This window comes from Dendropsophus ebraccatus, unplaced genomic scaffold (genome assembly GCF_027789765.1).
Source record: "Dendropsophus ebraccatus isolate aDenEbr1 unplaced genomic scaffold, aDenEbr1.pat pat_scaffold_937_ctg1, whole genome shotgun sequence".
NCBI classification, from domain to species: domain Eukaryota; kingdom Metazoa; phylum Chordata; class Amphibia; order Anura; family Hylidae; genus Dendropsophus; species Dendropsophus ebraccatus.
This window is the reverse complement of record NW_027210537.1, coordinates 17,493-32,140: the sequence shown is the minus strand read 5'-3', so window position 1 is coordinate 32,140 and position 14,648 is coordinate 17,493. Positions and strand designations below refer to the sequence as shown.

At 40.3% G+C, this 14,648-nt stretch overlaps 1 protein-coding gene across 1 annotated transcript in view; it reads right to left on the bottom strand.

The window, feature by feature from the left end:
- Window positions 1-14,648, bottom strand: part of LOC138781139 (proteasome adapter and scaffold protein ECM29-like) — a gene marked incomplete at its 5' end in the record, with an annotated part of 59,134 nt that overhangs the window by 27,959 nt on the left and 16,527 nt on the right. The window contains 14 exons of the mRNA XM_069956767.1: window positions 639-704; window positions 872-1,022; window positions 2,297-2,418; window positions 2,724-2,771; window positions 3,086-3,191; window positions 4,150-4,229; window positions 5,481-5,648; window positions 7,131-7,248; window positions 7,869-7,937; window positions 8,809-8,923; window positions 9,694-9,748; window positions 11,568-11,713; window positions 12,175-12,298; window positions 13,588-13,689. Of these exons, the coding sequence (XP_069812868.1) occupies window positions 639-704; window positions 872-1,022; window positions 2,297-2,418; window positions 2,724-2,771; window positions 3,086-3,191; window positions 4,150-4,229; window positions 5,481-5,648; window positions 7,131-7,248; window positions 7,869-7,937; window positions 8,809-8,923; window positions 9,694-9,748; window positions 11,568-11,713; window positions 12,175-12,298; window positions 13,588-13,689 (1,470 nt within the window). The remainder of the gene's footprint in view (window positions 1-638; window positions 705-871; window positions 1,023-2,296; window positions 2,419-2,723; window positions 2,772-3,085; window positions 3,192-4,149; window positions 4,230-5,480; window positions 5,649-7,130; window positions 7,249-7,868; window positions 7,938-8,808; window positions 8,924-9,693; window positions 9,749-11,567; window positions 11,714-12,174; window positions 12,299-13,587; window positions 13,690-14,648) is intronic.

Here is a 14,648-nt window from a genome sequence, read left to right as displayed (position 1 = left end):
AGCAATTGTCAAAAGAAGTTTATATATAATATGTAGATCCAAACATCTGGGGCACCATGGTAGCTCAGGAATTAGCAGCATTGCCTTGCGCTATGACCCTGGGTTTACATGTCACAAAGGAGTTTGCATGTTTTCCCTGTGCGTACCTCATTCCACCCCCAACCCGCATACATACACCAAAAACATTTAGACTGCGAGCCCCACTGGGGACAAGGACTCAATGAGTAATGACAATGTCCGTTTCCCATAGGAAACCCATGCAAACACAAGGAATACATACAAACACCATGCAAATTCTTTCACCACAGATGAAGTAAGTATTACACTCTCCAATGAAGTAAAATGATGCTTTATTTGGACAGTCTATTCAGACAATAAAAGTGCGTATAGAATACACTTCATTTGTGGTGAAAGATTTTGCCTTCTCTGGACTGAGCACTGCAAACTTCATACAAATGTTTGTTCTTCATGGGATTTGAACCCAAATGCTGTAAGGCAACAGTGCTAACCACTGAGCCACCATGCTGCCCAGTTTTCTGGTACCATATATACTAGAAAACGCAATAAACATCTAAAAATGTATGTAACCAAACATTATAAGCACAAAGAGGACTGTAACCTATCATCCATCTACGTACCATATTTATGGTTTCCATCATTGGAGAGGATTTAGCAGCACTTAGTCTTGCACTGTCCATTGCAGCCTGCACAGATTAGGAGAATCCAAATCACAAAGATGACACAGCATATTCTTTTCAATGTAGCGGTTGCCCCTAACCTCTAAACTTACTTTTTGAGGCACTAGCATTGAACACAAGCTATATCGTTTTTCTTTTATTTGGATGAAGATAGAGTACTAGACAACACTTACCTTTTCCTGATCTGTGGCTCTGAGACTGAGATAATTCAGCACCTGAGGTTCTAAAACACTTAGAGATTCCAGTAAAGCTGGGATGAGCTTTGGGGTATGAGGCTTTAATAATTCTCCAGCACTTTTACTGATTTTAACCATTGTGTTGATACTAGGAAGAAGAGTGATAAACGTATAAAAAGACAAAGTAAACAACCATGCCATTCATGATACCACACCCAGTGCGCTGTTATTAGAACCTAACAGGGTACCATAACCAGGCATTGTAATGTGCGATTTAAAGGGGTTGGCCACTTTATAGTAAACTTGTTCAGTGTACAGTATTAGTAAGTGTACTCACAGCACTTATGCATAGTACCACCGTGTATACCTCAGAGCTAAAATCAGACTCCAGGATGGGGTGCCTGTTCTGTGGCGAGTCTGTCCATAAGATGGCCGACATGAAGGAGCAAACGACCATGCCTCTTCCAACACAGAGCCTGTATATGCCTATGAAGGATACTGGGGGGGGGGGGAGCGCATGGTCACATGCACCTCCATCTTATGGACAGACTCACCACAGATTTTTTTAATTTTTTTTGCTCCTGTGTAATGGAAACTGATACAGCAGCAGAGTGAATGTTTTTTGCTTCCTACTGGTCAGCCTTTCAATGACAGTGCTTATTCCCAAGTTACACCCTCCTCAACAACAAAAAGTTCATAGTAACTAATCTCATAATAGTTGAGTGAATACATTGCTACTTATAGACTATATTATATGTGTATCCACAATTTTGCCAATTGATATTGCTATTAAACAACCACTTGAAAATTGCAGACAGCTGTAATCACAGGAATAGCTAGCAAGATGTTTTTACAGACTGCTCACAATTCCTTATCTATGTCTTCTTCTGCAGCAACTTAAAAGGATAAAGGGTTATCCAGCTTTTCAAGATTGATAACCTATCCTCTAGATAGTTCATCAGTATTAAATTGGTGGGGGTCCAACTACCATTTGGTGGGGGCATGGTGCTCAGGTCAGCACTGCAGCTAAGGCTACATTCACACATCCGTTGTTCTGTCCGCAACTGCGGGCACGCAATTGCGGACAGAACATAGGACCAATGGTATTCAATGGCCCCGTTCAGACGTCCGTATGTGTGTATGGGGCCGCGATCCATGCCTCAATAAAAAAAAGGACATGTTGTAATGCGGACCGCATTTTGCGGCCTGGATCGCACTGGTAATAAAGTGGAAATGTAGTGCTCTGTGAAGCACGGAGCGCTACAAAAGCACATTCGTAGTGCAGGCTACACTATGGGTGTGCGAATGAAGAGATTGCTAGTAGGAGTGACAGATGTCAGACCCGCATGAAAGTAGTCATCAGTTTTGAAAAGCTGGATAACACCCTCAATGTACACGCAAACTACACTGCATTCTACTTACCTAAGGGCCCGAACTTCAGTCACTGTGCTCATAATTCCCTTGTCCAGAAGGCACGGTAAAAGAACAGAAATTGTTTTCTGACCAGCTGCTCCCTTGCTTGGTTCACACATCCTTATGCATACCTTATAGTGCAAAAGGAGAATACCCAGAAATAATTGAAAGTGTATTTCATGATGATAATCAAAACTTCTACTGTATTTAATAGAGGTGAAACATATTTCCATATAGAGATATATATAAAAGTGTATTGCGTATGTTTGCCTGTAATTATATAGTATAAAAATATAGGGAACAAGTGTGTCAAGTCTCGTTAGATCTTCATTCAATCAGTGTGGGGGTTCCTGTGGTTGGACCCCCAACAATTACCTAGTTATCCATATACCAATCTTTAGAACAATAAATGATAATTGTAAAGACAGAAGTATACCTTGCTTAAAGTTTTCAAAGCCAGTTCTGCTGCTTTTCGCACTGACTCCTGGGAGGAATAGAGGAAATAAGACAAAATGGTATAACAAATAAAAGTCTAAGTTATACCAAAAACAACAAGTTTCATATAAGTTCTTTATTGTACTCTGAGAGCTTCTTCTACATTAAACTATATACACACAGACACACAGACACACAGACACACACACACACACTAAAAATGCATTTGTTTACAGATTGTGAAACATCTACAGACAGGCAATGATCTGTACAGTTATTCTGGGTGGAATACATTGTGGTTTATATCTGCAAGTGCACAAGTATCACAGATTTTTATTAGTTTGAGTAAGAGCAAAAGCACACCTTGATATCATCTTGGACTCTGAAGAGTGTCTCCCATATCTCAGGAAGCTTGTCAACAACATCATCAAGCTGACGGCCACGTAGTAGGTCATTTAATGCTAAACAGCTGCAACAAGGAAAGGACGACAAACTCCATTATTAGTAAGACCATCACAGTTCCAACTGCAATATTAAATTTAGCAAATATGTGAGTTGAAGTGACACAGGTGTAAATGGTAAAATTAGCAGTTTTCATACCTTAATTTATATCCTATGTCATGATGCTTGTTCCAGTAAAAAGTGATCTTTTATCATCTGCAGATTGTGCTACCTGTGCGGGGCTTTATGGCTGCAGTGCCACTTAGCCACGCCCACTTCACTACCATAGGCCCTGCCCTTCAGTGACATCAACACATAGACCCGCCCCTTAGCGGCCATTGTTATGATCCGACCTAGAGGGGGTAGGGCCTAGACCTTTAGGCCAGCCCATTCCAATGGCTGTCAAGGGGCGGGGCCTATACGGCAATGACGTCACAGAGGGGCGGGTCTGTGGTGGCGGTGTGGGCGAGACTAAGTGTCACTGCACCCGTAAAGCCCCGCCCAGGTAGCACAATCCGCAGATAATAAAAGAGCACTTTTTACTGGAACAAGCACCATGACGCAAGATATAAAATAACTGCTAAGGTATAAAAACTGCTAAATTCACCCTTTACACCTGTGTATAGAAGTCATAATGCAAAAAGGGGGTGACATTGTCACTTTAAAGGAGTCACCTGCGCACCCAAAAAAAAGTTTATATTTGGCTACAGAGGCATAAAAAACAAAACAAAAACAAAAGGTATGCCTACCTACCTGGGTCCTCCGCAGCTCTTGATGTCGTCCGATCCCCCACTACCGTCAAGTTACACTCTGCATGCTCAGCCAACCACTGCACAAGCCTGTCTCATACATAGGAAGTAGTAGGACGAGTGGGGGACCAGATGCCATCACAGAAGCCCCAGATGGGGTGTCTGCTATACTGCTCTGTCTGCTGTTCAGAGAAATTATAACCAAGGTTCAGTAACTGTTCAAAAGGAGATTAATACCTGGATTCACGGATTCTCCACAGATTACTTGTAAGGTTATTTATCAAATCTTGAAGAATTTCTGTCAGATACTTATCCACCTAAAATGAATATAATAATGTTTTCTAACTTTTAAAAACAGATTTTACTTGAAAATAAATTACATATATCAATTTCATAACATATACAATTAGTGTCCTGCTCAGCCAATCACTGGCCGTGGCACTGTCCTGCTTCAGTTAGTGATTGGCTGAGCGGGCTGTCACTGCAGAAATGGGTCCATGTGAGAAGTAGCAGCCAGAGCGCTTAGCAAGGGGCCTGAAGAAATATTTGACAGCTATGTTAATAACCGAGCTGGACAAACCCCCCCCCCCCCCCCCCCCCCCACACACACACACACACACTTGCCTACTTACCACAGAATAAGACCTTTTCCTATAAGACTATATATCAATCTTTTTAGCTACTCCTGTGTTATATGTTTCCTGTAAATTGGACTGCATTTTCAACATGATAGGTTCTCTTTAACTGAAGCACATTTTTATTACAGCTGAACAGCAGTTTTGCCGCAATACCGCACTGCCATTTACAACTCAATTGACATGCAATTCTTGGCCGCTACAAGCAGTCTGTCTTTGCCTGCATCCCAGCCACAGTGTGTAAACACGCCTGAAGAAAATCTTCAGTATATAACCTACTGGCGTGGGCTTTATGGCCAGAACTGGAAAAATCTGTCCTAAATGATACCTAAATATTTCATGAATACCATTAGACTGTAGAATGGAAGGACAAGGTTTACTGATCATGATCATGAGTGACTAGCACAAGTGGAATTCAGATATGGAACCCTCCAGGGTATTCATTTATTTGTAGGTTTTTGAGCAGCAATATTAACTGTCATCTTTCAATATTGTCACTCTATATAAGAGCCTACACTCTATATAAGAACCTAAAACAAAAAAAAAAATCTAAAAAGTTTTGTTAAAGTTTTTTAGGGGATCACTGGTTTTGCAACCAACTTTTACATATTATGATTGTTTTTAAAGGATAGGAATATTTCAGATGTCACTTTTCTTAAGTTATTTGTATCATTTGACAAATAATGATTCAAAACACTGATGTGTGAATGAGGCCACAATCTAAACTGAAGACAGAGCATTCTGATCTTTTACCCCAGCAATTATTATGGACGCTGGTGTCTTGCAGCTCTGGCTAACACAGAAGATCCTCAGGAGGGGACCCCTCCAAAAGCTTAGCATGCCCTATTACTGCAAAGAGTAAGATGATATAGAGAAAGGAAAAGATTATTTGTTATAGCAGAATACTGAAATATCCTAGAATGATGGACTCACTGTATTCTTGTCCGTGACTAAAGCATTCCAAATACTAGTCATAGCTTGGCGGATTCCAGTGTTGGGATCAAACTGATAACGATACAAACGTGGGACCAGCTGAGGCATGAAGGGAGAAAGCTGTTCTCCAGCTTTGGTGGCAATCACATTAAAACCAAATGCTGCACCCTATCACAAAAGGAAAAAATATGTATATTAATTCAGAAGATGCAAATCTATTTTAGCAGCATCTATACATTAAAGAGTTACTGTCATTTGTAACAACTTTTCACATGTCACCAGACATGACAAAAATTATTGATTGCAGCAGGTCTCACTGCTGAGGCCTGCTGCAATCCCAAGCTACAGCTGGGAAGAGACAGCGGCAAAGAGATTAGAGACACTCTCTGATCCCCAGCCAAAGATCCAACTCTTTCGCTTTATAGACTACAATGAGACAGATGTGAGATGCAAGAGAGATGCATGCAGCAGTGAGACCTACTATGATCTCATGACATTTCAAAAGTTATTAATGGCAGTAATGCTTTAAAGTTTGTGAAAGGGATATTCTGGCTGCATTTTTGTTTATTAAATATTTGGCTTGGAGCGCTACTAAAAAAAAAAAAAAAAATTTAAATAAAAACACTCATTGGCCCTGATCTCCCCCTGTTGCCATTTTGGAGACTCCAGGACCCCGCTACTCTTGGCTGGTTTAATTTGTCCCTGCAGAAAACATTCACTCAGCCAATCACTGGCTGAGGCAGGAGACTGCTGCAGGCAGGAGATTGGCTAAGTGGGTAATTCCTATGGGGACAATTCAGCACAGAAACCAGACGGGATCAGCAGCAGGTGAATATAGTTTTATTTGTGAAATTGTACATTTTTGTTTGTAAGAATATAACCCTAATGAGTCAGATGTAAACAATCCTTAGATCGTCAGGGTGGCCCATTGAAGAAAGTGGGGGTCTGCTGCCGACACTGATATTATCCGCAGCAACGTGCAGCAGACTGTCAATATCATTGACGTTTTAACAGAACATTTTAAAAGACAACAATAAGCCATCATTATGCTGATGGGCTGATCGTTGCCTTTTAATATGATCTATACCGGAACGACTGGCAATCGGTCAAGTACGGATGATAATAGTTTAGTGTAATAGGGCCCTTACTGTGGTTTTTAACTTTGAGGAGAGTACAGATGAAGCACAGTGTTTTAATGTGCATCACAGTCAAAAATTGCACTGCAAAACTTCAGTGTAAATTTTTATAGTTTTGGATGCACTCCAAAAACTGACATGTTTAACACTCTTAGCTGTCATAGCTCATTGGTGTATGCATAAGAGGCCTTGTAAGATGACATTCTGGCTTATACTAACTATTCAGAATTAGGGTCCATTTACACAGAAAGATTATCTGACAGATTATCTGCCAAAGATTTGAAGCCAAAGCCAGAAATGGATTTGAAAGGATAAAAAATCTCAGGCTTTCCTTTATAACCTGATCTCTGTTTATAGTCTGTTCCTGGCTTTGGCTTCAAATCTTTGGCAGATAATCTGTCAGATTTTCTGTGTAAATGGACCATTACACTTAAATATTAATGCTTGAGTCCACTGAAGAACTCCCCTGCAAGACGCAGCAGGGTACTCTGAACCATAACATGAAAGACTTTACCTTTCTCGAGTTCCACATAGCATGGTGGTTAGCCAAATTCATAAACTTGTATATGAGATCTGGTTGACTAAGATCACTGGCCAATGCACACAGTTCCTTGTAGGTAGACAGCCCCTGTCTGAACAACCATGAAAAAGAATTCATAGACGTAACACTGTCCATCCAAACAGACACATTGCTATACTATAATAAAGGACTGGTACTGGGACAACTAAATATACTAATGTGTCTTCTTCTAAAAATTGGTCTTAATGTGTGAATATAGATCCTTCAATTGTGAGCATGAACAGTGAGAGGAACAGAAACAAAACAAACATTATTATGTGTGCAAAGCTAGAGAACATGCTGCCACTATATAAATAAGGGGAAATTACTAGATTCAATAATGCTATGTATACATGCAACCCATTATACAAGACTACACATTCTCTTTTAGACAATTCATTGTATTTTCCTTTGCATATTAAAATGTATGCTCTCTTTAGTTATATTAGTTATATCCTTGACAACTGGCCATGTGACCATGTTTGCAAATATGAGTGCAGACAAAAAACACCCCCACATATTGCTGTGATGACATGGGAATAGGGTTTCGTCTGCATTTATGATTGCAAATGTGGAAATGCGGCCTAAGTTGTTAAGGATATAACTAACAACAAGGTGGTCCACAGTGTCCCTCAGCATCCAATGCTAAAGGTTTTTCACCATAGTTGATTGACTAGTTAATAATCCGCTTACCCCTCTGGAGTTTTACCAATAGATGAGCCTTGAAAAACCTCTGTCTCTCCAGAAACGTCATGCTTTGCCCTGGAATAAAGAAGGATAGGTTAGTATGGTCTAAACTAAGTAGCCACAAGAACAATTATTAAAGTGACTCTGTACCCACAATCTGACCCCCCAAACCGCTTGTACCTTCAGATAGCTGCTTTTAATTCAAGATCTGTCCTGCGGTCCGTTTGGCAGGTGATGCAGTTATTGTCCAAAAAACAACTTTTAAACTTACAACCCCGTGCCCAACAGGCGAATCTGTGCCCTAACTTTGCACCACCCCTCCGTCCCTCCACTTCACCCTCTTCATCATTAGGAATGCCACTGAAACATTTTCTCCATGCTGAACATTGCACAGGTCCTTAACGATCCAGCCCATGTGCCGGGCTCTCACAGCTGACGAATAGTAGGCAATCTGCCTGGAGCATTCCTAATGATGAGGAGGGACAGAGAGGTTGTGCCAACCTAATGCATACACAATCCAGGCCACTCCCGTAGGGCATGGGGCTGCCAGTTTAAAAGTAACTTTTTAGCACAATAACTGCATCACCTGCCAAACGGACCGCAGGACAGATCTTGGATTAAAAGCAGCTATCCGAAGGTACAAGCGGTTTGGGGGGGGGGGGGTCAGATTGTGGATACAGAGTAGCTTTAAAATGCGTAAAATGACTCTTCTATGTTTCTATGAAATCACTGTAAGGCCATAAAGGTTTGATGAAAGTACAATACAATGCAAGATTTTTCAAAACTTAGCACAACCATTACACAAAATGCAATCCAAACAATTATAAAAGAATGAAAATGAACATGTTATTACAATTAATAACTGTATAGCACAGGTTTGGTGAAATATCAATCTAGTAATAATATCAGTTATGACACACACTCAGAACACAAGGAGTCACAGTACCTTTTCCCAGTCATGAGTGTGTCCACAAGTATGGACACCAGCTCCTGTTGGTCTTGTTCACTGCCCAGTTCATATACCAACCCAAGACCTTTCGAAGCAACATCTTGGCTAAGTTCTGCAACAGATTTTGTGCAATTATCAACACACTCAAAGGAGTTAGGCTGATACATGGACTGAGACATTAACTGCATAAGCATATGTAATAGTACACACATTTCCAATTCCCCAAAACACACACAAATAACTGATATATGTTTGCAAAAACATCAAAAAAGTAAAATTGGTAAAATTACAAAAATAACATAAGTTATGATAAGAGCTATAGAGCTGAAGCCTAAAGCTGCATTAATGTACATACTGTTCTGTAGTAAGGCTCACAAGCAGTTCTACCATAAAAAACCTTAATGTGGATTCCAAATTACCCAAAAAAACTCTGCATCCCACCAGGCACGTACAAAGGTAAGCATGTGTATATTATGTGGGGACATTGCTGTAAAGCAAATCTGAGGTGTGCCACTATGAAATGCTGTTTAATGGTGCGTTCACACCTACAGGATCTGCAGCTGATTTTCTGCAGCAGATTTCATTTAAATAACTGAACACAGCATCAAATCTGCTGCAGATCCTGTAGGTGTGAACGCACCCTAAGAGTAGCTTTACACGTACCGTATTGCAGCGGATCTGATGATGTGCAGATTTGAACTAAATAACTGAATACAGCATCAAATCTGCACCATCAAATCTGCTGAGGATCTGCTGTGGATCCTGTACATGTGAACGCACCCTAACTAATAGATAAAAGAATACATGTATTTTACTCTGATAGAAAAAGCCTTGATACAATCCAACAACTGCAAGAGGCAACTTGAGATACAAGGTACATACCATCATTATCAGAAAGAGCAGATATAAAGGCACTTTGGATTTCTTTAAGTTTTGACTATATGAGAGAGAATAAAAAAAAAGAGGCAGTTTCACACATTTTATATAAACACATTTATATAAACTTGAGTTGCACTATAGGTTGTACACACAATAGCTATTGGCTAAACAGTCTCTCTTCACCCCCCCTCCCCCCCATAAATACTTAAAGTGACACTGTCAGCCCTTATTGCATTCAGACTTCTCTACACAGATGTAAAGGGTAAATTTAGCAGTTTTCATACCTTATTTTATATCATACGTCATGCTGCTTGTTCAAGTAAAAAGTGATCTTTTATCAATGGCAGATTGTGCTAAGTGGGCGGGGCTTCAAGGCAACAGGCCACTTAGCCCCACCCACAGTGCCACCATTGGTCCCACCCCCGTGATGTCCAATAGTATGGGACAACCTAGAGAGGGTGGGGCCTAGACCTTTAGGCCAGCCTGTTCCAATGGTCGGCGGGGCCTATGTGCATATGACGTCATGGAGGTCAGCAGTGGCGCTGTTGCCGTGAAGCTCCGCCCACTTAGCACAATCTGCAGATGATAAAAGATCACTTTTTACTTGAACAAACACCATAATGTATGATATAAAATAAGGAATGAAAACCGCTAAATTTACCTTTTACACCTGTGTAGACGAGTCAGAATGCAAAAAGGGGGTAACAGTGTGACTTTAGGTTCAGTCAAGCATTCATGTATTCAGCAAAGAGGGGACAGTAAGTGGTTGCCAGACTCCTCTGGGCAGGTCTATTTCTCTGAAAACAATTTAACCCTTTAAAGGGCGGAGCCAATTTTTGTTTTTGCTCTCTCATTTTCTCCTCCTTCTGTTTAAAAAACCACTGTGCTTGCATTATTTCACCTACAGACCCATATGAGCCCTTATTATTTGTGACACTAATTGTACTTTGCATTGACCAACTTTTTTTTTCTACAAAATATGCTGCACAACTGGAAAAAAAATTGTTTGTGCAGTGAAATAGAAAAACAAGGGCAATTTATTTTATTTGGGGGTGTTTGTGTTGATACCGTTTGCCCCATGTTAAAACTAACATATTATTTATGTTCCTTAAATTGGTACCATTACAACAATATGAAACTTGTAAAACTTTTGTTTTATTTGATTGCTTTTAAAAAATTTTAATCTTTAAAAAAAAAAAAAAAATAATAATAAAAAAGTTCCTTAAATTGCTCTATTCCCATCCTTATAACACTTATTTTCTGGTCTATGGGGCTGTGTGAGGTGTCATTGTGTGCGCCATGATCTGTACCTTGATTGCATATATGGGACTTTTTAAATGCTTTTTATTACAATTTTTCTGGATTTGATCACCAAAAATCATCAATTTTGCACTTTGCGGGTTTTTACGCCGGGATCCCTCTCTGCATTCCCCTTAACGGCGGCATGACGGGTATACCTGTATACCAGTCATGAGTCGTTGAGGGGTTAATTATGCCTGCTCTTTCTCTCCACCGACATCACCTACTGGTGAAAAGTCATGAAGCCACCACACACATGTCTAATGTATATGAGAGCCCTAAAGTAGTTTACCCAACTTGCCATGTTATCCTCTATCCACAGGTTAGGGGATAATCTGATCAGGGGGGGGGGGTAATTTTACACTTAGGATATGAGTAGCCATACTGCAAGGCAATGAAGGATTACATATTGAGTCATTACAATAATATATTGTATATTTAGAATAGTAACTGCATTTATTAGGTTGTTTCATTCTAGTGTAATGGAACGGTAACTGCATGTTAGTAAGGCAAGACTATGTTCAAATACAATATAAATGTCTGCAGTACCAAACAGATGTTTTAGCCATGTAACTAACCTTTATTTCCTGGTGATTACTCAGTTTTTTTACAATCGACAGCAGCCATATACAGGATGCCTGTCTGACATGTGGATTCACGCTGACGCCATGCTTGTTGAGAATCTGGTCCAAAACCCATGTAACAACATCATTCTCTTTGACATCTGGAAAAATAAAGACACCATTTAAGTTATACAGTCAAAAATGTGTTTATAGGCAGCAAAAAGTCAAACATAAGCAAAACTTAAGGAGAAATACTATCCCTTTGGCACAGCGATGATAGGCCTCTCTGTAGCCTGCCAACACCCTGCTCTGTAAGGAAGAGGGGCAAGAAGCCAGAAACAGGTGTCTACAGATGGGTAGTCCTTCATCCTCGAGATTTATAGTGTGGCATATGTCACTAGTCACATTCTAAGACCCATACGTGAAGTGAAACACTGAATTGAATGAAAGCTGCCTCTAAAAGGGTGGCATCAGACAGCGGCTTTGCATAACCTCCTTCCCAGATTTCCCAAAGGGGCACAGACGGCCTATAATTGCAAATTTATGACACTCTGCTTAAGGAGAAATATTAGCAATTTGGTCCAAAAACAAATGAAACCACAGTAAAAAAAAAAACTGTTACCTGCACACGGTTGATAATCCTCCTCAGAAACCATCCATACATCTCGGGCAGCTGTGGACTTTGTGCCGACAGCTGCATTAGTGATTGCTTCTCCTATAGTAAACTGGAGCTCAATTTGCTTTGCCTACACAGGGAGGTAAGAGAAGGTACCTACTTAGGTGTTTAAAAACAGATACAGTGCATTTTCTTATTCAGCAAAGGGCACTGCAAAGATGCTCATTTGCATTAAAGAGATTTTTCATACTATGTTGCAGAAGTCACAAAATGGGACCCTGATCTATGCAGATGGTAAATAAAGAGCTGCAATCTGGCTAGTAAATGTAGATAAGAGAAGCTTTTTAATAATAGGGTACACAGAAGAGTGTAGCAGCATACTGCTTCAGACATGCTGATGTCCGTATTACGCGAGCCAACAGAGCCTATTATACAACTCGAACATTGGCGATGTCTGTGCAGCCCTTGCTTTGGTGTAAAATAATAAAGCTATTACTTACATGATCACGTTCCCCAGTGTTCTCAGGCCTTGTCTGTGGGATTCCCTGGTCTCTGCAGTTCTGACTACTAGTCACTTTATTGAAGTGACAGGCCACTCAGCCGATCACTGGCCGCAGTGCTGTTCCGTCTCTGCTAGTGACTGGCTGAGCGGCCTGTCACTGCAGAGACACGTCCAGAAGTGAGAACTGCAGCTGCAGTGACCATGGAAGTGGGATTACATGGTCACTGCAGCTGCAGTTCTCACTTCAAGGCCAGAGCCTGGACAGGTAAGTAATAGCTTTATAATTTTATATGCACAATCAACAGCCGTCAGCCACGCTACCTGTTACAGGTAGTGATGGGCAGTCGGTGGCCAATGATTTTTAAACCTGCCAAAAGACAATGATCAGCTGAGGGTATATATATACACAAGGCACATTTGTAGCAGATGTTTCTGTGTCAGTGACAAGCACATGGGGGAACATTTATCAAATGCTCCCCTTATATACAACACAAAAAAGGTGCATATTTTTGCAAAAACCAACTTGGGGAGCCCGGCAAAGCGAGGAGGAAGGTTTGTCCTAACCCAACCCAGATTTACCATCAGAAATCTACACCTGCTCTGTTAATATCCATGGATTTCTGCATGTTTCAGTTACATGAGATAATCATAGAACTTTCTTTAGCAAATCTGCTGTACTTAAATATATTAGTGGACCTCAGAATTTTCTCAAAAAGTCTATTTTATCCACCTACATTCATGGCACCTTCTTCTTATATAAGCTGTATTCACGTTTTATACCAACCCTGTGACAGTCTGGAAACAATATATGTTTAACATTAAAGCAAATCCACAAAATCTCAAAAATGTATCAATGGCTGAGACAGTATATGAGCAAAAAAATACCCCTTGTCTTGCAAAGAAAATCGGTAACTTACTTCTACTGATTCCATTAATCCTTGCAGGAGCATCTTCTGGGGAGAAAATTTACTATCTCCAACAGGAAAATATCCCAGTGTTCTTATAGCTCTTTCTTTTGCCTGCAGGAAGAAACCCGTGGATAAGCAGCAATACTGGACAAGATACTTTGCCTATATTCCCACAGTTTTTTTTATTGCCAGAGGGAAAAAAATAAAAGAAAACCACCCCAAAATGGACCTTAAGCTATCTCGTCTGTTTTTTAAGGATTTTTTTTTTCATTTGGGCCGTTTCTTCAGCCATTTCTTGAGCTGTAAAGCAGCAATTTTAAAAAGGGAATCTGTCAGCTATAATTCACGTTCCAACCCACTGACACGGTTAGATAGCAGTTACAGCAGGGAGACACCTTATACCAGAGAATAAAAGCATTTCTCTACAATCTGGAAGCACAGCTGGATATTTAAAAGGTAACATGGGTCTCCTTCACATATAGCTATCGAACAGCTTTAAAAGTTTGAAACATAAATTACAGCTGACAGATTCTCTTTAAAGTGTAAATATCATTTTTAAAAACTTCTGACATATCAGAAGTGCTAATTGGTCGGGGTCCTGCTGCTAAGAACCCTGCCGATTACTAGAACAGCTGGGTTCTCAGCAGCCGGACCCCGACTGATCAGTACTTCTCATGTTGCTATGACCTGTCAAGTTTTAAAAATGATAGTTACCACTTTAAGGGCCCTATTCCACCAAACGATTATCGTTCGCATAATCGTTAACGATTAACGATCTCAAACGACCGCTATTGCGAAAGACCTGAAAACGTTCACTCATTTCCATGGAACGATAATCGTTACTTATGATCGTATTTGCGATCATTTTTTCTTCGCTATTTATTCGCTATTGCGTTCGTATCTACTGCGAACGACCAAACAATGTGTTATTCAATGCGAACGATTTGCGAACGTTTTGCGAACAAGCAACAATAAAAATAGGTCCAGGTCTTATAAAGCGATCAACGATTTCTCGTTCGGTCGTTAATCGTTAACTGCATTTCAACCGAACGATTATCGTTTAGATTCGA